Source organism: Cynocephalus volans, chromosome 5 (genome assembly GCF_027409185.1).
Source record: "Cynocephalus volans isolate mCynVol1 chromosome 5, mCynVol1.pri, whole genome shotgun sequence".
NCBI lineage: Eukaryota > Metazoa > Chordata > Mammalia > Dermoptera > Cynocephalidae > Cynocephalus > Cynocephalus volans.
This window is the reverse complement of record NC_084464.1, coordinates 84317488-84344252: the sequence shown is the minus strand read 5'-3', so window position 1 is coordinate 84344252 and position 26765 is coordinate 84317488. Positions and strand designations below refer to the sequence as shown.

The following is a 26765-nucleotide window of genomic DNA, read 5'->3' as shown; positions in this document are numbered from 1 at the left end:
TAATGTGTTAAGGATTGTAACCATTTTTCTGTCATGCTCACAAATGTTTTTCATCAAAATTTTTTTCTATTAATTTCGTTTTTTTTTTTTTACATACTTTAAGTTTACATTTTTATGTAGTCAGTCTTACTTTTCTTTGTTCTTATTAGCAGGTGTGTATCACCATCACCACCTCTTCTCCCTACCAAAAAAAAAACAACGGGAAAAGAAAAAACTGGCTATTTGATCATTATTGCCCTGTTAAAATCCAGCATTTGTGTTTATTAAAACTCTTAAAGATTGAAGGGAGTCAAATTCAGTTAACGTTTATTCAGAAGCAATTATATATATGTCAGATAATCTACATGTTATCTTATCTGTCTAGGCTATGACAGAGTCTGTCTTTTCTGTAAATACTATACTATAAATAATTTATATGTGAAAATATAGGTAAATTATAGCCTATATTTAAAATTATAAACTGAATGTTATTTTTATTTTAGTATCCTTCATTATATTAACTGTAGAAATTTATTTTATGACCACATTATGAAGTCTTCCTTCCCCGTCCTTAATTGTAGGGCAAAAAAGTGTATCTTCTGGTTGCTAATGTGAATTGTGGACTAAAGATATATCATGGAGAAAATAAATTCCATGGAAATGAATATTATCACCAGGATCTGAAGACTATGAAAATACTTTTTGGTGTTGTCATGAACTCTTCTGGAGAAAAGAATCTGTGAAATTATGTGAATAGAGACCGTTTTTTAAAACCATGGGGGAAAGAGCAGGAAGTCCAGGTACTGATCAAGGAAGAAAGGCAGGCAAACACCAATACTTTTATTATTCATCTGATTTTGGAACTTCACCACAGTCTTCTGACAAGTCAACACCAGTCCATCTTTCTTCACCTGCAAGTATTAAGGGAAAAGATCCTAAAAGACAAATTTCAGATAGCCAAGTGCATCACCAAGGTAAGTATTCTTTAAAAGAGTCCAGTGGACCTAGAAGACTCCTTTTGAGGGCTTAAGGAAAACTTGTATGAATGAACCTCTTCGGTTAGTATGTGTATTGTCACATACATACAAGTAGTAGTAGGCTGATTTACATTTTGAATAGAATATATGTTTATAAATTTACATGAGTATAAATATTGCTTATGGTACTATGTAATACCTTTTGTTATATTTAAAGTCATACAATATACAAAAGAAAGTAACATAGTTAAGGCTTCTCATTTTTGTTTTTTCTTCTTCCTAAATAAATGCTTGTCTTGGAGTTTCTGAGGTACTGTAAAGGCAAAAAAAAAAAATCACAAAATATTTGTACTTTTCTGTATCTTCATTTCTAAAAAGTAGGAAAAGTCATTGATATAAAGGGATTAAGGGGCATTTTTATAGACTGAATAAAATTACTCTAGATAATGCAGTTCTTACTGCAGAATTTCAAATTAATGAATTTGGACTGGAATTTGGAACTTGGGACTACCAGTCTAATTTACTTTCTGTTAAACTGTGTTACAATGGAAAAAGGGTTAATCACTAGAAATAATTTTTCTTATTAAAATATTACTAGTCTGGAACTAGGTATTAATACATATTTGAGTATGTAATATTCTATAAATCTCTTCTTCATCTCAATAAATCTGTGGTCAAGTAAACTCCATTGTGTATAGTAACAAAATACATAAGGACTACAAGAACAGTATAGAAAAAAATAAGCTGAAGCAAATGAAGTAATTATAATATGTATCAATAAATGCAGCACAGTTATAACAGCAGTAGCTTAGAATGGTAAGAGTTTAGACTGCAGGGCAGGGAGTGGTAAAATTAGATGCTGAAAGGAAAACGGGCCACATCATGAAATACTTGGCATCCTATGCTAATGTAATAATGCCTGTTTATTTTTGTGGGGAATGATTAGTCATTGAAAAGATTAAGCGAGGGTAGAATGAAATTTGCCTTAAATTTTTACTTTGAAAAGTAATATTTGCTCATCAAAAACTATAAAGAATATATATTGCTTTTTGAAAACAACCTTTCATGGACCCCCCAGTCTACCTTCTTGGAGATAACTGTACTTCTAACAATTAGGTGCCTTTTCTTTTCCTTTTGTTTTTCTGCGAGTATAATGCTGCTTTTTTTTTGGTCTCTTCCTCCAAATCTGTTTCAGTAAGAGGCGGTAGTAATGATTTGGTAGTTGAGAGCACAATCTGTTATTAAACTTTCCTGTATAATTAAGAACAAACAAACAGATCTTAGAGTTGAACGTTAGAAAATACCTATTTTCCCCAAGAAACAGTTTACATACCTACGATGCTATTGGTAGGAATACTTTAATTTTTTTCCCTCCTTCCCCAGAAGCAATTTAGAAGGCCACCTAATTCAGGAGTTGGAACTTTGTAAGCCATACCTTATCTGAGAAGATAATTGAGAAAAAGCTGTGAAAAAACAGTTCCAGCATCAACCAGAAAATTTCATTTCTTGTCTTCAGTATGACTTGTACTGTTTTCTGCTTTGCAGTTTTTTAAATTAAAATCTGTGGTAATTTGTCTGCCTTAGACCAAGCAACAAGACCAAACTGATACCTTTCTTTAAACACTGTTAATGGTTTAAATTGCAATCACCAATGTAGACTAAACTATGGAAAAAACATGACTAAAACAGCATCTTAAATAACAGATTTGTATGTTTTATAACATTATTTTTCCTTCACCCTCCTTTTTAATTTTCAGTATATTTTATTATTTTTAAAAATAAAATTAGTGCTCTATCAGGATTTATATGCATAATGACAAAATTTAATAGTAGTTTTGGTTATACATGTCTGTATGTTACATATTTATTCTATTGTTTTATCAGTAATAAAACATATCCTGATTTTTTAGTAGATGCATAGTTTATTTTTACTACATGTTTTTTTAAATGATTCATATTTTATTTTTAACATCTGAAGGAATAAAAGAAATACTTTCCCACCCACTTTTTGGTGGCAACTTAACAAGGGGCAGATGAAGAATGACATACACAACAGCCAATTATCTTCTTCTCACTCCTTTTAGCACTGTATTGCAACTCGATAGTTTTAAAAATGTAAATTAAAAAGATAGGTTAAAGCTGGGAAATATTTTTTGGTTCAGGTTAATGATAAGTTTGTCATCATACTAACAGAATATGCTAAAAATAAATATTCTGATTTTTAGGATGTCAAAAAGTTGTTTTTGGAAACCCTTTTGTATCTTACTAAATAGTTGAAATAAAGTATTAGTGAAAATTTTTTATTCCTATTCTTATATTATTTGGGTTTTAACTTTTAAAATGAAACAAATTGCTATTTGTACAAAATCTTTTTTATTGAGCAATGTAATTTTATACATAAAAGTCAGAGATTTGGAACCACAACATTGATCTTTATGTATAATCATTTTTATGTATAAAGTTGCTGTCATTCCAAGAGCTGAATATATATTCTGTAATAGCATATATGACAAAACTCTGTTAACTCAGTACATTAGGAAAGAAAGAAAATTGAAATGATAAACTTTCAAAATTTAGAATTACGTTGTAAAGCAATACTGTCCAGTGAAAATATAATGCAAGTCACAAATGCAAGCCACATATGTAATTGTATATTTTCTAGTAACCACATTAAAAGAGAAAAACAGGTGAAATTAATTTCAGTAACATTTTATTTAACCTAACATATCCAAAATATTATCATTTCTACATAAAGTGAAATATTTTGCATTCTTTCTTTTTAAATTAAGTGTTCAAAATCCAGTGTGTGTTTCACAGTTACAACATATCTCAATTTGGACTGCCCACATTTCAGGTTTCTCAGTAGCCACATGTGGCTAATGGCTACCATATTGGATTGCATGATTTCAAAGTTGCAATTAGCTATTCCTTCATTTCTTTCTAATACCACTTCCTTTCATGTATTCAATCATTTGTAGAGCTGGAATCCCAAATCAGTACACATTCAAAACAGCTAATATAAAATCTTCCATCTTTTAAATGAAACTTTATAATGTTAAATTGTAAAAATTACTTGTTATTCTTTACTCGTTTACATAATGGAATCATGTATCCACAGCTAGCAAGATGGGGAGGGAAAGAATGGATCTTATAGGTTTTTCTTTTTTTTTCACTCTGGAATGCATTTCCTCCTTGAAAAAAATGCAGTCACCTTGGAGATTAAAGTTTATTATTCTCAACTGTGGCAGACTTCCAGATGCCTCTTTTAAAGGGCAGGTACTCTAAATATTGAGGCTTACTTTTAATGAACTTTCAGTAAAAAAAATACTATTCCAAATTTTCAAGAAATGTTGTGATTTAATATGTACACTTAGAGATTGCATATGCTTATTTTTTTACAATGTGATTTTTTGTTTTTATCTTGTTCTCAAATTGTCAGATGTTTTTGATTTGAACATCACACAAAAGAAATCCCCTAAGAAAGCATTTAGAAACACATCTGTACTGCTGTTTGCCATTTTTTTCACTGATAAATAGGATGTAAATTATTATTACTAATAGAGAATGTATAGAAATTGCTGTTTTATATGCATACCTCATTTAATTCTAGAACAATCTAATTATGTAGGCAGTGTTATCCTTATTTTATGGGTAGGGAAAATAGACTTGGAAAGGCTTAATTGAAGTGCCCAAGGCGTTATTCATTGGTAAATCTGAGTCCCAAACCCAAATCTTCTCACTGTACAATATGCTATCATCCTGTTTTCCCAAATAAAGAGTTGTAATTAATTTAGAGAAAGCATGTGTTTTCACATCTCAAATAATCTCAAATATCTTGTTACAAATGACTTGAATATCATAGTGTTTTGTTCAATGTTTATCATGTGCTATGCTACTTCTGATGACACCTATGTTTGAATTGATTTGCCATCTTATCTAAAAAGTTAAAAATGTTAAAGCCCAATGCTGCCACCTTTTAAGGCAATGTATAATAATCCATAAATTTTTAGGATATCATTTTTAATAGATTAAAATATTTTTGACCTTAAAGGATTTCAAACCTTTCTTAATAGAAACATATTGAGAGCTGTAAATAAAACCTGATATTTAAATATTGTAAAAATCCTTTTTTCAGGACAAAAATAACTAATGAATGTTATAGATACACTTGTGTTAGGGTGAATAAATAATAGCTCATTTGGTACAGCTTTTACTTGATGTTGTTATTTTTTCTTCTTTAGTCCTTAGGAAACCAAGCCCTAAGTGTCTACCGAGCAGAAAGGGAGTCCGAGTGGGATTTCGCTCCCAGAGCCTCAACAGAGAGCCACTTCGGAAAGATACTGATCTCGTTACAAAAAGGGTTCTTTCTGCAAGACTGCTAAAAATCAATGAGTTGCAGAATGAAGTATCTGAACTCCAGGTCAAGTTAGCTGAGCTGCTAAAAGAAAATAAGGCCTTGAAAAGGCTTCAGTACAGACAGGAAAAAGCCCTGAATAAGTTTGAAGATACAGAAAATGAAATCTCACAACTTATTGTTCGTCATAACAATGAGATTACAGCACTCAAAGAACGGTTAAGAAAATCTCAAGAGAAAGAACGGGCAACTGAGAAAAGGGTGAAAGATACAGAAGGTGAACTATTTAGGACAAAATTTTCCTTGCAGAAACTGAAAAAGATCTCTGAAGCCAGGCACCTACCTGAACGAGATGATTTGGCAAAGAAACTGTTTTCAGCAGAGTTAAAGTTAGATGACACCGAGAGAAGAATTAAGGTAAAATTTCTGCAGCTTCTAATTGTACTGTCTTGGATTGTTTATCTGTAGGCATTTAATGTGCTCTATTTAAACTGCTCATAACAGTCTGGTATTTGTTTAGAAATAAAAACTGTTTTTAGTGTTGTCTTTCTGAGTACAAGATTAGGGAAGATTTAAGATTGCATATTTAAAAGAAAGATGTGAAAGACTGTATACATTAATGAACCACATGTTGATGGGTGTTTAATTCCATAGACCTAGGGTGTGCCCCTGGTCCCCAAAATAAAAACTGATATGCAGGTGTGTGAGAGAATATTGAATAACTAGTCTGAGAATACAGCAGATCTCTTAAAAATATTTCTTTCTTGAATGGAAAGAGGGAAAGAGCCCTAGCCCATTACTTTTACACAGGGAGCTATTAGATGCCACCTGCTTTCTCTCTTTCTCTCCCCCTCTCTTTTATATATATATATAAAAGAAGCTGTGAGTCAGGTTCTGTTGCTTAGAATTGACAAGTAGTTTGGAAAGTAAAAGTAGGAAAAAGTATAAGAATAATACCTGCTGTGAGAGCTCTCTGAGCAAAGAAAGTTCACGTATAAATTAGGTTTCTGCAGTATATTAATTAGGTGTTTTTAATACATGGAGTGTTACAGTACTTAGTCTGTATAATATGCCATGATCAGTATACCAATGGCATGCCTGGGGCAATGGCTTATTAAATATAGCATACATCAGTGGCCAGAAAAAGTGCCTAGTTTATTCTCCAAAATGTGTAATCATTATCTTCTGTTTCAGTGCACAGAAGATATCCTATTATATAAGCTCCACCAATGCTCGGCTCAAAGTGCAAAGCAAACATATGGAAACTTTTCTTAAGGACTACTTACCCAGGAAGTGGGGTGGGAGTGAGTACTGGAAGCAGCTATGGCCATAAACAGCAAATAACTGACATTTTAATTATTTTTAAAGGGTAATTAAAACCTGCCACATAATGGATTTTTAAATTAGGAATGAAGAGCTCGGAATGCTAATTAATAAATATGGTAGATAACTGGGTATGTGTGTGTATAAAACTATATATATAGAGAGAGAACATGAAACTGCAGTACAAACATACACACATATACACCCTTATATACTGCAGTTCTATCTTATAACCAGTTATGAAGGGGGTTGATGAGTGGTGGGGGAGGGAGGAGAAAGAAGGAAGGGAGGAAAAATGAGATAAACCTGTAGATTCTGAGTTGTAGATGCAGATAAATTATGTGGCTGCTTACATGGGAGCATGAAAATCAGTCATCTGTAATGATAAGTCTTTGAAGTAGTTAACTGTATAGTGCTCTCAATTTTTTTCTTTATATTAGATTTTTAAGTTTCTTAAACTTTTTATTTTGAGTTAATTATAGAATGAATGACATGCAGTTGTAAGAAAATCATATAGTAAATCCCTCCTATATACCTTTCACCAAGTTTCCCCCAGGGGTAACATATTACATAACTGTAATGTAATATTATAGCCAGGAAATTGGTTGTGATGCATTGATATAATCCATCAGCCTTATTCAGCTTTCACTAGTTTTACACTTGCTCACGTGTGTGTGTGTGTGTGTGTGTATTTAGCTCTTTGCAATTTTATCACATATATAGATTCATGTGACCACTACCACGGTCAAGATCCAGAACAGTCCATCATAAGGATCCCTAGTGTTACCCTTTTACAGCCATAGCCACCTCCTGCCTTCCCCTCTGTTTAACCTATGGCATCCACTAATTTGTCCATCTCTGTAATTTTATCATTTCAACAACGTAGTGTAAATGAAATCATACACTATATAACCTTTTGACTTTGGCAGATTTCACTTTTTCCTTTGAGTTCCATCCAAGTTGTTGCATGTATCAATATTTCCTTTTTAGTCCTGAGTAGTATTCGATAGTATGGATGTACCACAGTGATATGGTACATCCTATTCAGAGACATTTGGTTTGTGTCCAGTTTGGGGCTATTAACTAACAAAGCTGCTATGACTATTTATGTACAGAGTTTTGTGTGAACATAAATTTTCATTCCTCTGAGATATATGCCTGAAAGTGCACTTGCTCAGTTGTTAAGTATATGTTTGTTTCTCTTTTCTAGAGTAGCAGTACCATTTTAAATTCCCACCAGAAATGTATAAGTGATCCAATTTTTCCGCATCCTTGCTAGCATTTGATGTTAACACCGTTTTTTTATCTTAGCCATTCTAACAGGTTTGTAACACCATCTCATTGTGGTTTTAACTTGTATTTTCCTAATGGCTAATGATGTTGAGCACCTTTTCATGTGCTTATTTATCATCTGTACATCTATTCATTTTGTTCATATTTTTTGTCCATTTTCTAATTGGATTGATTGTGCTTTTTCTGTTGGTTTTTGAGAGTTCTTTATATATTCTAGCTAAAAGTTCTTTGTCAGATATGTGGTTTGCAAATTTTTTCTTCCAGTCTGTAGCTTGTCTTGTCATCCTCTTCACAAGATCTTTCAGAGAAAAAGTTTGATGGGGTCCAGTTTTTCAGCCTTTTCTTTTATGGATTGTGCTTTGGTGTCAAGTCTAAGAGCACTTTGCCTATCCCTCCCTATTGCCCTTTGCCTCAAAGACTTTCTCCTATGCTTTTTCCAAAAGTTTTTTTCCTCGGCTTTATTGAAGTATAATTGACAAATAAAAATTGTGTATATTTAAGATATATAACTTGATGTTTTGTAAGTTTTATGCTTTTATGTTTTACATTTAATTCATGATTCATTTTGAGTTTTTTTTGTATAGGGTGTAAGGTTTAAGTCAAGGTTTTTTTTTGTTTTTTTTTGTCTGTGGATGCCCAGTTGTTCCAGCATCATCTGTTGAAAAGCCTATCTTTCCTCCATTGGATTACTTTGGTACCTTTATCAAAATTCAAGTGGGCATATTTTTGTGGGCTTAATCCTATATTCTCTGTTTTGTTCTGTTGATCTATGTGTTTGTCTCTCCACTGATGGCTCTATAGTAAGCCTTAACATCAGTTAGAGTGATTCCTCTTATGTTATGCTTCATTTTTTAAATTTTAGCTATTTTGGCTACTCTAGGTCTTCTGCCTTTCCATATAAATTTTATAATAAGCTTGTCTATATCTACAAACACCTTCATGGGATTTTGATAGGAATTTTATTAAACATATATGAATTTGTGCAGAATTGACATCTTTACTATGTTGAATCTTCCAATTTTGAACACAATATGTCTCTCTGTTTATTTAGGTCATCTTCGATTTCTTTCATAATTATTTTATAAATGTCAAGATACAGATCTGTACATATTTTGTTATGTTTATACCTAAATATTTCATTTTCTTTGGAGGAATTGTAAATGTTATCAATTCCTTCTGGATAGAAAGTTATTTTGAACTTTTATCTTCTAATTTCAAAACTCATTTTTGTTGTAAAAATTATTTTCACAAGGGGTTGTGAATGTTTCATGTGCACAAAAGAATGACTTGTTTTTGGAAGTTTACTGTCAAGTTTTAAGAGTATTGGGTTTATAAACTCTGCCTCAAAGTTTGGTTGGTAGGTCTGAACTGTTTCATTTCTGCTGTAATTGAAATTATATTGAAATCAACATTTAATATGGTATTATGAACCTACTTCTCTTAAATCAATAATCTCACTTCAGCTGTCACATCATACCAGGGCTCTTTTGAATGGGGTATCAACCAACCTGAGGGTAATTATTCTCTACTTTTTGGCTTACTTTTTCATACTTCCTGAAGCCTTTAATTTTTAATCCATTATGTGTAATTATATCTTTCATAATATCAGTAATCAATCCAGAATTTGAAATATTTACTATTGAGTTTCTTACTTTACTATGAAATTTGCCTTGTTTTTGTGCCTCATTCGGTTTTTCAAATTTTACTTCATCCAACACTAAGTTAATCTTTGTTCTTCTAACTCAGTAGGTTATATTCAGTACAACTAATTGTTTAAGGAAGAAAGTTATGTACTCAGTTGTGGTATTTTATTTTGCAAATTAACTATACCCCAGAAAGGCTTTGGTACCCTTGAAGTTACGGTAAAATCCTAGTAGTGCTATCTGTAAGGTCTGTGCCATTCTTTCCTACGGATGGCTATCTAAATGATGTTGGTTTTTTGCCTTTCTTTTGGTGTAGCTCTGTGTTTTAAGAGTCTGTCCTTAAGCTGCAACTTGTTGCAGGCAGCTTTGTTTATTCTTAGCTTGTCTCATTCCAGGAAGGATTTTAGGCCACAACTCTTATTCCTCTTATTAGTTGAATTTCCTTCTTAAGGGGGATTGGGGAGGAAGGTAGAGAGAAGCATTCTTCAAGGTTACCTGCAACTAGTAGAGCTGTGAAAAATTTTCACTCTGAACATCAATCTATAAGTTGGGTGCAGGCTCATTTTTGTTAGCTGATGGAAGTGACAGAATGAACAGAATTTCAGTAATTTAGGAGTACAGTAGTTTAGAAATGGATACATGGTGAGAGAGACAAACAGCCAAAGATATCTATGGAAGACAACCACCATGACAGTTGTCTTTCCTTCTTCAGAAATCAGCCTACCTTGTGCAACATAGTTTGCTTTGACCATGGGCCATATACCAGGAATGGAGAACTACTTGATGAAGTTAAACTTGTTAAGCTCTGTACAAAAGGCAGACAGCTAAATAAGACTATGCATATTAACTTCCTTAATTAGAGTTGACTTTATACCTTTGTTTTTGACTTTTACTTCAATAAATTTATTGAATAGTGTCCTGTCAAAGTAGCATCCCCACTCTAAGATATTTATTTTAATATTAATAGTTACACTTACTATTAATTTAGTATTTAACATTTAAATAAAACTGCAACATACGCACAGCCTACCTTTTATAGCAGAAAAACATTTTTTAGTTATGTAATGCAGAGAATTGCCAACTTTTGCTCTCAAGACCCTTTTATACCCTTAGTAGTTATTTATCTTTGTCTGTTTCAATTGTATTTATTGCTAGAAATTTTAAACTTTCAGTAAGTGTTTGAAAGTAAATAACAGAAAAATACATCCATAAAGGCAGGAAGCAGTCTCATCATTTACGAAGTGCTGCAAATTTGATGAATTTCTGTTGCTGTTAATAACTCAGAAATACTCTTGGATGGATAGATATAAATCCTTGAGATACCTGAAGCATGACAAAAAAGAATAGGACCCCTAAATGACTATAAAAATACCCAAAAGGGAATTGAACTTTTGGCAGATTGGTCATTAAATAAAATAAAATTTAATCAAACAAGTTTTCAGTGAATTGTATACCCTCAAATTATTGAGAACCCCGCTCCCATAAGCTTTTGTTTATGTGGGTATATCTTTTGATGTTCACTACATTGGAAATTAAAATTGAAAATATTTAAAAATATTTCTTAATTCACTTAAACTATAATAAACAACCTGTTACATATTATAAAATCTTTTAATGAAAAATATCTGTATTTTCCAAGCCAAAAATAAATCAGGACAAGAGTGGCATCGTTTTATATATTTGCAAATTTCTTTAATGTCTACTTAAGAGAGGGCAGCTGGGTCCTCAAATCTGCTTCTCCATTCAGTCTGTTGCAATATGTTATGATTAATAAATATGAAGAAAATTAAGCCTCACACAGATGAGTACAGTAATTAGAAAATGGAGTAATATTTAATAGTCTTTTCATATACCTGGATATTTCTTTGATATTACACTAAAACTTAACAAATGATGTTTCTTAATAGTTAGTTAGAAAGTGGAATCCGAAACCATATCAATGAACTTTTTGTATTCAGTCACAGTAAAACCCATTAGTCTTTTCTTCACCTTTAAGTGGATGTTTTTACCCATGCATGATTTTGTAACATCATGCATTGATCATTTGGAAAATATTGGTTTATTGAGTTATCCAGATTTTCCAAATGTTGACATGTTTCATTACATAATGTCACATGTCATGTAGCCTTTGGAAAACTCCATGTACACTTCTGATACAATTTAAGTGAAAATAGCAAATAATATCTTATTATAAAATAGTTTTGACATTGAAGACCCCCCAAAGTGTCCCAGGAGCCTTTAGGGGTTCCCACACTGCTCTTTGAGAATCACTAATTTAACAAAAGCATTTCTTTGATGGCAGCTTCATTAGGGATTCCCCCAATATGCAGTTTTTTTAAGTGAGTGCCAAACTGTACCATTTCTTACTGAGTTTGGTACCACTTTTGTCCTAACCCTCCTGATAAAAGTAATATCACTCCTCACTGTAAACCATTTTCAAGAGTAAGAATTGATTCAACATTATCTTCCCTTTATTCTTCCTAGTATATTCATAACTGGAATCAAACTGTCTAGTATTAGGCCGGGTAGGTCCATTTTCCTTCATCTTTCCCTGCCAACCTTAGTCTAGTGGCTAGGGATCTGCTCCTCAAGGTTACCTGCCCTTTTACCCTTCAGAAACCCAAATCCAGAAGCCCTGCCTTTGCCTCACCTGCCTGTTCTTTATTATTTCTAACAAATGAAGCTAATTAGGACAGAATAATGGAGGTCAAACCAGGAGGTCAGCTCTGTTCTTGTCGTACTCTGAATTTGTGTAGCTCCCTTAACCCCCAGGTTTCTGTTGCTTCATCTGAGGAATTAAATGGAATGAGTTCTGAAGTGCCTTTCAGTTCTGAAATCTGATGAGTCTCAATTCATACTTTTAAACCTTTCATGTGCAAAAAGTGTTTTTAGCATGGTAAACCGTATTTACTCTCCTATTAAATTCCTGTTATGTATACTGTTGAATGTTAGAGAGAGGAAAAATTCCAGGTGCCGGCCCGTGGCTCACTTGGGAGAGTGTGGTGCTGATAACACCAAGACCAAGGGTTCGGATCCCTATATAGGGATGGCCGGTTAGCTCTTGGGAGAGAGATGAAAAGTTCGTAGTTTTGAAAAAAAGAATTGCTTGAAAAATAAAATATTCATTGAGATTCTACTAATTTTTATATCCAAAAAATTGTATCCAAAGAATTGGCTAGATTTTATCTATTATATTTATGTATGTGTGTGTGTGTGTGTGTGTATATATATATATTTTACCATTTCTGGAGAGAAAAGATTTACAATGAAATTATTAGATACATGATTGAAGGGTAAAGTTTAAAAACCATTTCAGAAAATAAATTTTGCAGGGTCCTTAGAAACGATCCATTTAAATAGACAATTATTAAAGCAATTTTGTGTTAATATTTAAAATAAGTTTTCTATTGAAAAAGTAAGACAAGCACTAAAAAAGTTTTAAAAATTCAAATAATGCAAAGTGGTATGCAGTGAAACATCAGTTTCCCTTCTGTGCTATGCTTGCAGGCCCCTTCATAAAAAAAAATCACTGTTAAGAAATTATTTGTATGTGTGCAAGTTCATGTCTGTATATCAATGTCAGTTTTTATATACCCTCTTAATACAGATGGGAGTGTACCATACACATTATTCAATATGTTGTTTTTTCACTGAAAAGTATATGAGGGTACTTCAGAAAGTTCATGGAAAAATAGAATTAAAAGATAATATTAATCTTTCTATGAACTTTTTTTTAAATTTAATTTTATTTTGTCAATATACAATGTGGTTGATTATTGTGGCCCATTGCAGAAACCTCCCTCCCTCCTCCCTCTCCCCCCTCCCTCCCAACAACCTCATATCTGTTTGCTTGTCATATCAACTTCAAGGAATTGTAATTGTTGTGTCTTCTTCCTGCCCCCCCCCCCCCCCGGTTATTTGTGTATTTATTTATTTATTTTTAGCTCCCACAAATAAGTGAGAACATGTGGTATTTCTCTTTTTGTGCCTGACTTGTTTCACTTAATATAATTCTCTCTCGGTCCATCCATGTTGTTACAAATGACAGTATTTCATTCTTTTTTATAGCTGAGTAGTTTTCCATTGTGTATATATACCACATTTTCCGTATTCACTCATCTGATGATGGACATTTGGGCTGGTTCCAACTCTTAGCTATTGTAAAGAGTGCTGCAGTGAACATTGGAGAACAGGTATACCTTCGACTTGATGATTTCCATTCCTCTGGGTATATTCCCAGCAGTGAGATAGCTGGGTCATATGGTAGATCTATCTGCAATTGTTTGAGGAACCTCCATACCATTTTCCATAGAGACTGCACCATTGGAATTTTGATGGGGATTGCATTGAATTTGTGTATCACTTTGGGTAGTACATTTCACATTTGATTGAACATTTTCACTATGTTGATTCTTCCAATCCAAGACATTTTCACTGTGTTGATTCTTCCAATCCAAGAGCATGGGATATCTTTCCATCTTCTTGTATCCTCTCTAATTTCTCTCAGCAGTGGTTTGTAGTTCTCATTATAGAGATTTTTCACATCCTTGGTTAACTCAATTCCTAAGTATTTTATTTTTTGGTGGCTATTGTAAATGGGCAAGCTTTCTTGAGTTCCCTTTCTGCATGCTCACTATTGGAGAATAGAAATGCTACTGATTTTTGTGTTGATTTTGTATCCTGCTACTGTGCTGAAATCATTTATCAACTCCAAGAGTTTTTTTGTAGAGGCTTTAAGCTGTTCGATATATAGGATCATGTCATCTGCAAACAGGAACAGTTTGACTTCATCTTTTCCAATCCGGATGCCCTTTATTTCCTTCTCTTCTCTGATTGCTCTGGCTAGCACTTCCAACACTGTGTTGAATAGGAGTGGTGAGAGTGGCCATCCTTGTCTAGTTCCTGTTCTCAAAGGAAAGGCTTTCAGCTTTTCCCCATTCAGGATGATATTGGCAGTGGGTTTATCATATATGGCTTTAATTATGTTGAGATACTTTCCATCTATATCTAATTTATAGAGGGTCTTTATCACGAATGAGTGTTGAATTTTATCAAATGCTTTTTCAGCATCTATAGAGATGATCATATGGTCCTTGTCTTTTATTTTATTAATATGATGTATCACATTTATTGATTTGCATATGTTGAACCGACCTTGCATCCCTGGGATGAATCCCACTTGATCATGGTGTATAATTTTGTATATGTGTTGCTGTATTCTGTTAGCTAGTATTTTATTGAGGATTTTTGCATCTATATTCATCAAGGATATTGGCCTGTAGTTTTCCTTTTTACTTGTATCTTTACTTGGTTTTGGTATCAGAGTGATGTTTGCTTCATAGAACGAGTTTGGGAGAATTGCCTCTGTTTCAGTATTTTGGAAGAATTTGTAGAGAATTTGTGTCAATTCCTCTTTGAATGTTTGGTAAAATTCTGCTGTGAATCCATCTGGTCCTGGGCTTTTCTTTGTTGGGAGCCTTCTTCTGATAACAGCTTTAATCTCTTTTATTGTTATTGGTCTGTTCAGATTTTCTACATCTTCTTGGCTCAGTTTTGGTAGTTTGTGTGTGTCCAGAAATTTATCCATTTCCTCCAGATTTTCAAATCTGTTGGCATATAATTGTTTATAGTAGTCACTAATGATTTCTTGTATTTATGAGGTATCAGTTGTAATATCACCTTTTTCATTTCTAATTTTTGTTATTTGGGTGTTCCCTCTTCTTTTTTTAGCTAGCCATGCTACTGGTTTGTCAGTTTTATTTATCTTTTCAAAAAACCAACTTTTTGATTCATTGATCTTTTGTATTGTTTTTTGGGTTTCTATTTCATTAAGTTCTGCTCTGATATTAATGATTTCTTTCCGTCTGCTAACTTTGGGTTTGGATTGCTCTTGTTTTTCTAGTTCTTTAATGTGAAATATTAGGTTGTTTACTTGCTATCTTTCCATTCTTCTGAAGTAATCATTTAATGTGATAAATTTCCCCCTTAGTACTGCTTCTGCAGTATCCCACAGGTTTTGGTATGATGTATCATTATTTTCATTAGTTTCAATAAATTTTTTGATTTTCTGTTTAATTTCTTCTTGGACCCATATGTCATTAAGTAGAATGCTGTTTAATACCATGTGTTAGTATAGTTTCCAGAATTTCGTTTGTTATTGATTTCTAATTTTAATCCATTGTCGTCTGAAAGAATAAATGGGATAATTCCAATTTTTTAAAAATTTGTTGAGACTTGATTTGTGACTTATGTGATCTATCCTGGAGAATGATCCATGTGCTGATGAGAAGAATGAATATTCTGAGGTTGTTGGATGGAATGTTCTGTAGATATCTGCCAAGTCCAATTGGTCTAGTATGTTGTTTAGATCTTGTGTTTCTCTGCTGATTTCTTGCTTAGATGATCTGTCCAATTTTGATAGTAGGGTGTTCAGGTCCCCTGCTATTATGGTATTAGTGTCTGTTTCCTTCTTTAGGTCTAATAGAGTTTGCTTTATAAATCTGGCTGCTCTGACATTGGGTGCATATATATTTATGATTGTTATGTCTTCTTGATGGCCCTCATTATCTCTTTTTATGGTTTTTGTTTAAAGTCTATTTTATCAGATATAAGAATAACTACTCCAGCTCATTTTTCTTGTCTGTTTGCATGGTAAATCTTTTTCCATCCTTTCAGTCTTAGTCTATGTGACTCTTTATAGGTGAGGTGGCTCTCTTGAAGGCAGCATATGGTTGGGTCCTCCTTTTTAATCCAGCCAGCCAGTCTGTGTCTTTTGATTGGGGAATTTAATCCTTTTACATTAAAAGTTGTTATTGAAAAGTGTTGATTTACTCCTAGCATTTTATTGATTTTTGTTTGGATGTCTTAATTGTCTTTTGTTCCTTTCTTTCTGATTTACTGTTTGTCTTCTGTATTTGTTGGTTTCTTGGGGTGATAGATAAGCTTTTTCTTTTTCTTTTTTTTTCTCTCTTCATTGTTGGCGTTTTTATTTTACTGGTGGTTTTGATTATTCTTGAGTAATTTTATGGCAGTGGTAGTTATTTTTCAGGTACCAAACCCAGTACTCCCTTGAGAATTTTTTGTAAGGGTGATCGTGTGGTAGTGAACTCCCACAGTTTTTGTTTGTTTGAGAAATATACTATTTGCCCTTCAGTTTGGAAGGATAGCTTTGCCGGGTAGAGTATTCTTGGCTGGCAATCTCTGTGTTTTAGTATTTTGAATATATCATCCCATTCCTTTCTGGCTTTTAGGGTTTGTGATGAAAAATCTGATGTTAGTCTGATTGATTTGACTCTTCTCTCTTCCAGTTCTTAAGATTCTCTGTCTTTGAGTTTTGCCAATTTGACTGTAACATGTCTTGGAGAAGACCTTTTTGGGTTGAATACATTTGGGGATCTTTGAGCTTCCTGAATCTGAAGATCTGTATCTTTTCCTATACCTGGGAAGTTTTCTGCCACTATTTTGTTGAATATGTTTTCAATGCAATCTCCTCTTTCCTCCCCTTCTGGAATACCCATGACTCATATATTTGAGTGTTTAAGGTTGTCTGATATCTCTCTTAGAATTTCTTCAATGTTTTTAATTCTTTTTTCTTTTTTTTGTCTGCCTTTGTTATTTCAAATAGCCCATCTTCAAGGTTAGAAGTTCTCCCTTCTGCTTCGGCAAGCCTGTTGGTTAAATGCTCACTTGTGTTTTTTATTTTGTTGAATGAATTCTTCAGCTTGGCAAGCTCTGCTACATTCTTTTCAAGGCATTGATTTTCTTGTACATTTCCTCTCAGATCCTGTATACTTTTCCTCATTTCATCGTGTTGTCTAGCTGTGTTTTGTTGTATCTTATTTAGGTTCCTTAGAATTATCACTCGTAATTCCCTGTCAGACGTTTCAAGGGCTTCTTGTTCTATAGGATCTAGTGCTTGAGGATCTATAGGATTACCCTTTAGTGGTGTACTTTCTTGATTTTTCATATTTCTGGTATCCTTCCTTTGATGTTTAGTCATTGTGGCAGGGGATTTCACGGTCCACTGGTTCGACACTGTTGTCTGGCTAGGATGCTGCTGGGGCTGCCAATTTGGCATGGCTGCCTCAGTGTCTGCTTGGTTGCCCACTGGTGCCTTGGGTGTGTGGTCACCTCGGGTCTTGGGCCTCTCCTGGGAGGCGCCCCTCTGGTCAGCGCACACTCGCACCAGGCTGGCGATGGAGTCGGGCGGCGTCAGCGAGACCTACCTGCTGGGTCATGCGCTGGCACTGCAGGGCACATGGTCTCCACGGATCTTGGGCCTCTCTGGCTGGGCACCTCTCTGCAGTACACACTTGGCCAGGCTGGTAATAGAGTTGGGCAGTGGCGGTGAGGCCTACCTGGTAGTTCATGTGCTGGCACCGCAGGGTGCATGGTCTCCATGGGTCTTGGGCTTCTTTGGCTGGGAGCCTGTCTGATCGGCATGCACTCGGCCAAGCTGGGGATGGAGTCCTTTCCGTGAACTTTTTGAAGTACCCTCATGTACACACACACACATGCACACATACCAGCCTCACGCTTTTTAAAGGCTGCATACTATTCCATTGTGTAGATATATCATAATATAATGAATCCTTCCCTTATTAATTTATATATTGGTTTCTTGTTTGGGCATAGTATAAAAGATGCGTGGCATTAAACATAAGTCTTTGTATTAGTATATATTAGTATACTAATGGAAAATTTCTGTAAGATGTCGTCGCTGGATTACTAAAGCATTTTAAAATAATTTTTGGTTATTTGCTAATATAAGGTCTCTAAAGAGTGCTACTGGATAATAGTTTTTCTTGGAGTAATTAACATTAGATTTTTCCAATTTGGGAGGATTAAATTGGCCTTTTCTGTGGTTAGTATCATTCAAGGAGATTTTAAAGTATTTGCGTTTTTACGAAAGCATCTTTAATGTGGAAATATTGATGGACTTTTCCAATTTAGTTGAGTCAGAAATTATTGCCTTAGAATTCAAAGTCAAATAAAAATTAAGTTTATATTTTAATTGTGCTGTTAACTACTGCCTACCTCTTATCCTATTAAAATCCTAATGAAACTTGGGATTTTTATAGACGTACACACACACTATATAAACAAATGTTGTTCAAATTTTGGTTTTATACCATCCTAGCTTTTTGATGAGATGTACCACTTAAATTCTCTGAACCTCAGTTTCCTGTTTGTAAAACTTTGCAGGTAGTGACAAACAATGGAGATAAAGTTCATAATGAGTCTCGCTCAGTGCCTGGTACTTATCAGGCACCAAATATATGAGATTTTAAAAAATGCACTAAAAGAAAAGTACACTAATTAAAAGTAAATAAATACATCACAGCATGGTAGCATTCTTGAGTTTGAAAGGACCCTGGAAATGGTTTAGTGCATCACTTTGCAAATTGAGCTCAATGGACTTTAGTGTTTTTTGGGTTTTGTTTTTTTTTTAAGGTTTAAAAAACTGCTGATTTGGTCCGTTGGTGTTTCAGATTTTGGCAGTTCTTCACAGGCAGCCACATCAAGACTGAACTGTTCTCTCATTGGTGAGCTAAGCTGCAGAAATGGCTTCAAAAACTCACTTATCAGCAACCTGGAGCAGCCTCTAAAACACCTCTGTAGGGAACTCTGTAGTCCAACTCAAACATTAAACTGGTGTGGAAACTGAGACAGGGATGTTAATGTTGTCTTTTTCTAGATCACATAGAATCACATATGTCTCTAGAACCACAAGTCTGGGATTAGAATTGCCGTTTTCTGTCTCCCATTCTGTTGCTTTTTTTTATTATTCTGTTATCATTTTATAAAAATCCTTGGAATGTTGTCATGTATTTAAAAGTGGAGTAACAGATTTTTCTTATAATGGTACATTTTGTGTTTTTTCATAATTTTTAATGAAAACTGAGTTAAAATATTAAAATTTTGGCTATTTTACCAGTATTTTTCCATAAAATGATCTACAAACTATAGAAGATACAAATTATTTTTTCAAAATCTGTCATATGCTGAGTCTCTATATGTGAACTACTGAGCAGGAACCACATTTCAAATCTGTTTTATTTTTAGTGTTAACTATATTAAATACTGTGGAGTAAAATCTGTTTGGAAGACAAAAGGTCAGAGTAAAGAAAGGCTTGTAAACATTGTAAAGAAAACAGAAAACTTGTTCATTAGAGCAAGAAGAACAAGGCCCACTACTTAGGGTAGAGTTGTAATGCACAGAGAAAGCATAACTATTGGATTATAAGTTTGCTTCTATCTTGTCTTGCTTAAGGCAGATGAAAAAATAATGAGATACATAGCTCATTTAAATGAGCTCGGTCTCCAAATTCAGATGAGTTATACCCCAGGACTGAAGAACCTTGTCAGTGTACTTTGGGGAGTTAAGAAGTCTAGGAGAGGTAAGAAGGTGAGAAAAGGCAAGTACCAGTATTTTCAAGTGTAGGCAGATGTAGGTGTTAGAAATTATCAATCAGTAACCTTGATGCCAATCTGTGCCAAAGTTTTGAATATGTTTTTGAAAATATTGATCACTTAGAACTGTCCTTTCCTGCTTAGAGTTGCTAGATTGGAACATTAAGATGTACTATATCTTCTAATTCTCTTATATACTTATACTATGTAGATAGTATATTGTATAAATGAGGGTACTTCAAAAGTTCATGGAAATATTCATGTTGTCTTTTAATTCTATTTTTCCATGAACTTTTTGAAGTGCCCTCAAATACATATATATTTATATAACTGTGTACTATATTATATTCTAGTAAATATAGTATATCTTAATATATAGTAGATATAGTGTACAGTAAATACAGTAGTCTTTCATGTTGGTTTGTTTTCTAATGGAGAAATGTGGACCGGTTGAAAATAATGTTAGAAAGCTTTACAATTGGATCAGTAACTACCCAGAGGGTGCAGATAAATAAATGTCAACTTGGAGAGGTTCTTTGTGAGTGCTTTCGGGTGCCATCTTAGACCCTGTCCCTTTCAGCATGTTTATTTGTGAATTTGACCAGATTCCTGAAGGGCAAGAACAAGTCTTATTTGATTTCGTATTTGTTGCAACATTTGACACCTTGTCTGGCAAAGAATTAATGTTTCTTAAAAGAGTGAATAGATGGATGGATTGATGAAATAAAGTGGCATTCATGACAGGCTCAGAAATAGGAGGGACAGCTAATTTGATGAATTACAAGATCAAAATTGAATTGATCTCCCTAGTATCAAAATCTGACCCAAAACAAGCAAGACAAAATTTATTTTATTTTATTATTATTATTATTATTTTGGTGGCTGATCAGTATAGGGATTCAAATCTTTGACCTAGGTGTTATCAGCACCATGCTCTCCCAATGAGCTGACTGGACAGCCCACAAGATAAAATTTAATCAGGTTAACTGATAAGTCCTTGATTTTTTTGTCCATCTATTTTATGGGTACCGTATGGGGAGTCCTGGTTTGAAAATAATTAAAGTCAAAAAACAAAGTATAGGGTTTTAGTTTATGAACCAACAATCATATTGATGCTTAAAAAGTTAACAGAAGGGAAAAACAGTTTACCAAGTATGGTGGTGGCCCACTGTCAGGAGATGGTAATAACTCTAATTTTACTGGTCAGATCACATCTAATAACAGGTACCAAATTTTAGGTAACAAACTAACATGCAGAGAGTAAACAGGATAACCAGGGGGTCAATAAGTTGGCATTATAAGAAAGAGTGGAAGAAACATGGAACCATGGATAAAATTAAGGGAAAACATATCATTATTTAAAGGACTGTCACATGAAAGAGGAAAAATAGATTTGCTTTTGGATGTTTCCAAAAGAAGGGCAATACAAACCTAATGGATATTGCTGGGAAACTTCATTCACAAGGAAGAGCTTCCTGATAATTGGAATTATCTGATAATGAAATTAGTGCCCTTTGAATTATTGAGCTTTTTGCCACCAGAAGTATTTATGCAGAGGCCGAAAGTCCACATTCTAGGAATATTGTAAAAAGCATTCTTATAAGGTAAACCAATGAGATGACCTCCAGAGTCCTTGCTTACACAAAGGTCTCAGTCTTCAGAATTGAACTACAATGATGTGAATAGAAACTAAAACAACTGATATTTATAGACCTTGTTTAACAAATACAATATTATTATTTAAGTACATACTGCTTTATTAATTAATAAAAAGTACATGAAGGTAAAATCAGTTATCCTTTGGGTTTGCTTACAAAAATTGTTAAATTATATTAATCCTTTATTTCTCTCTGTTAAAGAGTTAGAATTTTGTGATACTTCCTTTTGGAAAAAAAGTTAGGTATTTCTAAGTTTTTTGTATTATTAAAACATTTGTTTAAAGACATTTTGAAATTTACAGTAAAATGGGGAGGAAAATACCCATAGTCCTAACAGCCAAGGATAACTGCTATTTGCATTTTCTTCTTTTTCCATTTCATTTCTTTTCTTTAATTTCTTAAAGCACTTTTAATTTTTTCTTATGAAATATTTTGAACAAATGAACAAGAGAATATTTAAAACATTCATGTAGCTACTTGATATTTTGCTATTTTTGCTTTAGATCTTATTTTTAAAAATTAGTTGTTATATTAAAGTTATTTCTCCCTCCTCAGAAGTAACTATTCTTCTGAAGCTGTTAGATATGTTTTCTTTGTAACCATATTATTTTTTATTTAAACATATTTTTAGAAATTGTCTTTTTCTTTTTTCATAAGTAGTATATGTAGATGGTAAAAAGAAAATAGAGAAAGAGAAAATAAAGACAACTTTCTTGTCACCCAGAGATCACCACTTTTAGCATGTTAGTGTGTATCCTTCTGGATCTTTGTGTGTGTAAAGGAAATTTTCTTCTATTACTGAATTGCTAGGATTTGTGTTTTAAAGTATGGATTGTATTGAATTTTTTATTTTGCTTCTATTGAAATGATCAAATATTTTTTCTCATTTAGTTAACATGGCAAGTTACATTTGTATATTTTTAACATTAAACTACTCTGTCCTTTGCTTTATTGGGATAGTTGCCACTTAGTTGTAATACAATTTTATACATAGCTGAGTTCCTTTTCCTAATATTTGTTTGGGATTTTATTCAACAATATTCATATATAAGAATAGCCTAGGATTTTATTTTTCAAACTGCCCTTATCCAGTTTTGGTACTGAATTTATAAAAATTCTCATCAAGAATGACTTGTAGAATTTTTCCTTCTTTGTGATCTCTTTTATAGATTTTAGAAGATAGGGATATCTGTTTCTTAGAATTTGTTAGATTTCACCTTGAAACCTTCTGGATTTAGTGATTATTTGTGAGTTTTTTTTTGTCTTTTTGTTTTTTCTACTTATCCACTTCATTTAGTAATTATTAATTGATTCAGGTCTTTATTTCTTTTTCATTTATTTAGAGTAATTTATATCTTTCTGGAAAATTTCATCTCAGATTTTATATTTGTTGGTATTAAGTTTTTCATAGTATTTATGATTTTTAAAATATCTGTCATTTCTGTAGTTATATCTCCCACTTTTAGTTAATATGTGCTTCTTCTTTTTCTTGTTAAAGCTTGCCAAAAAATTAGCATATTTAGAAACTGTTAATTTTAAGTTCAGAATTGAACTTAAAACATGTTCAGGATTGTTTTACCTTTCTGGTGAATTTTTCTTTTAATTATCAAATAATAATAACTTCCTATCCCTCCCTAATAATGCTTTTTTTTTTAAGGCCTGTTTATTTGATCTATACCAGTTTTCTTTTGGTTAGTATTTTTGCCTAATAATTTTTTTCTTTTGCTTTCTACTTTTTTCTGTTAATATTCTTTATCTCTGTGCTTATACAGTATTTGATTAATTTTTTTAAAAAGGATCCAACTGACCTAAGAATATCTTTTCAACAAAGTTATTAATCTGCATTTATTGTGACTACTGAGATACTTGAACCTATGTGTTATCTTTAAAACAAAATTATTATAATCTTTTTTCTCTGCTTTTTTCTCCTTCCTGCCTTTTATGCTTTACCCTGCTTGTCTACTGATTTTAAAGTGACAATTCTATTTCTATTCTTTTAGAGTTTATTCTTAAGTTTTTAAGCTATGTGTACTTGAATTAAAGAAGGTTAAGGTAATTAATATCTCTGTTTTCTCAGACTCTGTCAGGACAGTAGAATACTTTCTCCAGTCTCTTCTCATGTCATCCTCCATATTATTGTTGTCTGTTTTGCTTTGTATTACTTTAAAACCCTTCTTAACTTTTTAGTAGTACTTACTGAGTTTACCACTGTTTCTTGTATGTCCCCATTGCTCATGATTGCTTCTTTCCTTAAGGCTTCATTTTCTTTCTTACTGAACTACAGTTTTCTTTCAGTGAGGGCTTCTGAGTGGCAAAATGTTTTAGTCTTTGTGTGAAAATATTTTATTTTATCTTCGCTCTTGAATGATAATTTTACTGGGTCTTGCTTGGGTTCTAGGATGACAGTTATTATCATTTGGAACTGGAGTATATTTTGTCTCTGGTACCTTTTAACATTTTCTCTTTGAGTTTAATTGTTTCTTATTTTGCTCTAAAATATCTAGGGATAGTATTTTTTTAAATGAAATTTTTAATGGAAATAATTTCAAGCTTTGAGAGTTGCAAATCTAAAAATAGTATGTCACTTCTATACGCTTTACCCAGATTCACCAATTGTTAATATTTTACCCCATTTGTCTTATAATATGCATGCATGCTCTCTCATGTGGTCTCTCTGTGTCATATACACATACGCACACACATTATTAACTATTTGAGGATTAATTGCATATATCATGCCATTTACCTCTAAGTACATCAGTGTATATTTTCTAAGGACAGGGATATGATATATAACCATAATACAATTGTGGTATAAAACATAGTACTATGATTTACATTTATACAATAATTCTCTGTAATCTACTGTCCACGGTACAGTTTTTCAGTTGACTTAATAATGTATTTTGTAGTACTTTCCCTTCTCCTGTACAGGATCCAGTCTAGAGTCAAGTACTATGCTCAGTTGTCCAGGTCTCTAGCCTTCTTTTATCTGGAACATCTCCAGAAAGTATTTCCACATACTTTTGTTGTTTTTTTTATGATGTTTACATTTTTGAAGAATACAGTTTCCCACCCTTTTTCATTTAATAGAATATCCTCAATTTTGCATTTCTCTGATGTTTCTTTGTGATTAGACTGAGGTTTTTGCATTCTTGGTGAGAATACTGAATAGGTGATGTCATTTTCTTCTTAAGATATCATAACTAGAGGCATGTGATGTTTACCTGGCCTTCTTTGGTAATGTTAATTTTGATCACCTTGCCAAAGTGTTGCTCGTTTTTTGTTGTTTTTTTTCCCCCACCATATATACAATGACTGTTATTCTTTCAGTGAAACCAATAAGCAGTCTGTAGGGAGGTACTTTAAGAATATGTCAATATTTTGTTCCTCATCAAAATTTAGCATCCATTGATGATTCTTTCCTGATCTCTCTATTCTTATCTTCAATTCTGGAAAATTCTTAGCCTTTTATTTTGTTTTGTTTTCAATTTGCTTTCCCCCTATTTTGTCATTATCTTCTAGACTTCCTTTACATTATAAAAAAGCAGTTTGTAAAGAATATGGGTGGTCAATAAACATGAAAATGAACTTCAGTAGTAATCAGAGAAGTACAAATAAAATAATTACAGTCATCCCTTGATACACATGGGGGATTGGTTCCAGGACCCCTAAAGGATACCAAAATCCACAGATGCTCAAGTCCCTGATACAAAATGCCATCGTTTTTGCATGTAGCCTATGCACATCCTCCTTTAAGTCATCTCTAGATTACCTATAATACATGATACAGTGTAAATGCTGTATAAATAGTTGTTATGCTGTATTGTTTAAGGAATAATGACAAGAAAAAAAGTCTGTACATGTTCAGTTGATGTTCGAGTATCTTCAGTCTGCAACTGGTGAATCCACGGATGCAGAACCCATGGATACAGAAGGCTGACTGTATATCTTTTTTTGGGCCAATCTGATAGATTAGATAATTACAATATCTAGCTATTGCAAGAGTGTAGTGAAATAAAGGCTACTAGACTTTCGAAGAGAATGTAGAGTGTTGCAGTCTTTCTGGAGGGCATTTTGGTAATGCTTTTTAAAGGCCTTAAAACTGTGCAAATATCTATCAACCAGAAACTTTTTTTTTTTATTTATAAACTTCAATTTCTTACTGCTTTTTTTTGATGTATAAAATTTTTCTAATGCCCCTTTGTTGTCATTCCCTCTTGCCAATCCTGGCCCGCCAATCCTGTCCCACCAGTCCCCAGCTAATCTGCTTTTTATCCCATTCATTTACATTTTCAGTAATTGTTTCATTGTAGCTTTAATTTCCATTTTCTTTATACCTAATGATATTTAAGTGTGCTCATTTGTCTCTGCATATCTTCTTGGTGAAGTATCTGTTCAGATATTTCCTCCATATTTTACTGAGCTGTTTGGTTTATTACTGAATTTTGTGGGATGGATATATGTATAGATTTCTTGATACAAGTCCATTAGCAGATAGATGATTTGCACTTATTTTCCCCAGTCTACGGCTTATCTTTTCATTCTCTTAACAGTTTCTTTCAAAAAGCAGGAGTTCTTAATTATGATAAAAATTTAACAAACTTTATTTCTTAATATTTACCCTGAGGAAATAATAAAAGATATGCTTAAAGTTATATATATATATACACATATATATATATACATATATATATATACACATATGTATATATACATATATATGTATATATATATATATGTATGTATATATGTATTAGTAAAATGTTCACTATAGGAAAAGTTGGAAGCATCCTAATGTTGAACAGCAGAATTTGTTTAAATAAATTATGATAATCTACAAAACCGAATACTAGTCCATTGAAAAAAATTGCAGTATTAAATTATATTGACTTAAAAAGGCATTTTTTAATATTATCTAGTGAGAAAAATATATAAAAGTTTCAAATTATATACACCAAAATGTTGGCAGTGATTATCACAGGGTATTGGGATTATACCTGCTTTTGATTTTCTATTTTTCTTTGTGATTTTAGAATACTTTAAAATAATTACATTTAAAATATTACATTTGAAGTAAATGTTTACATATATAAAAGGCTTCTTTTTTTATCCAGAAATTAAG

At 32.8% G+C, this 26765-nt stretch overlaps 1 protein-coding gene across 1 annotated transcript in view; it reads left to right on the top strand.

The window, feature by feature from the left end:
• Positions 1–621: 621 nt before the first annotated feature.
• The window catches only part of LCA5 (lebercilin LCA5), a 33745-nt gene continuing 7601 nt past the window's right edge, over positions 622–26765 (top strand). Inside the window, exons 1-2 of the mRNA XM_063097947.1 lie at positions 622–953; positions 5198–5727. Of these exons, the coding sequence (XP_062954017.1) occupies positions 755–953; positions 5198–5727 (729 nt within the window). The 5' untranslated portion in view covers positions 622–754. The remainder of the gene's footprint in view (positions 954–5197; positions 5728–26765) is intronic.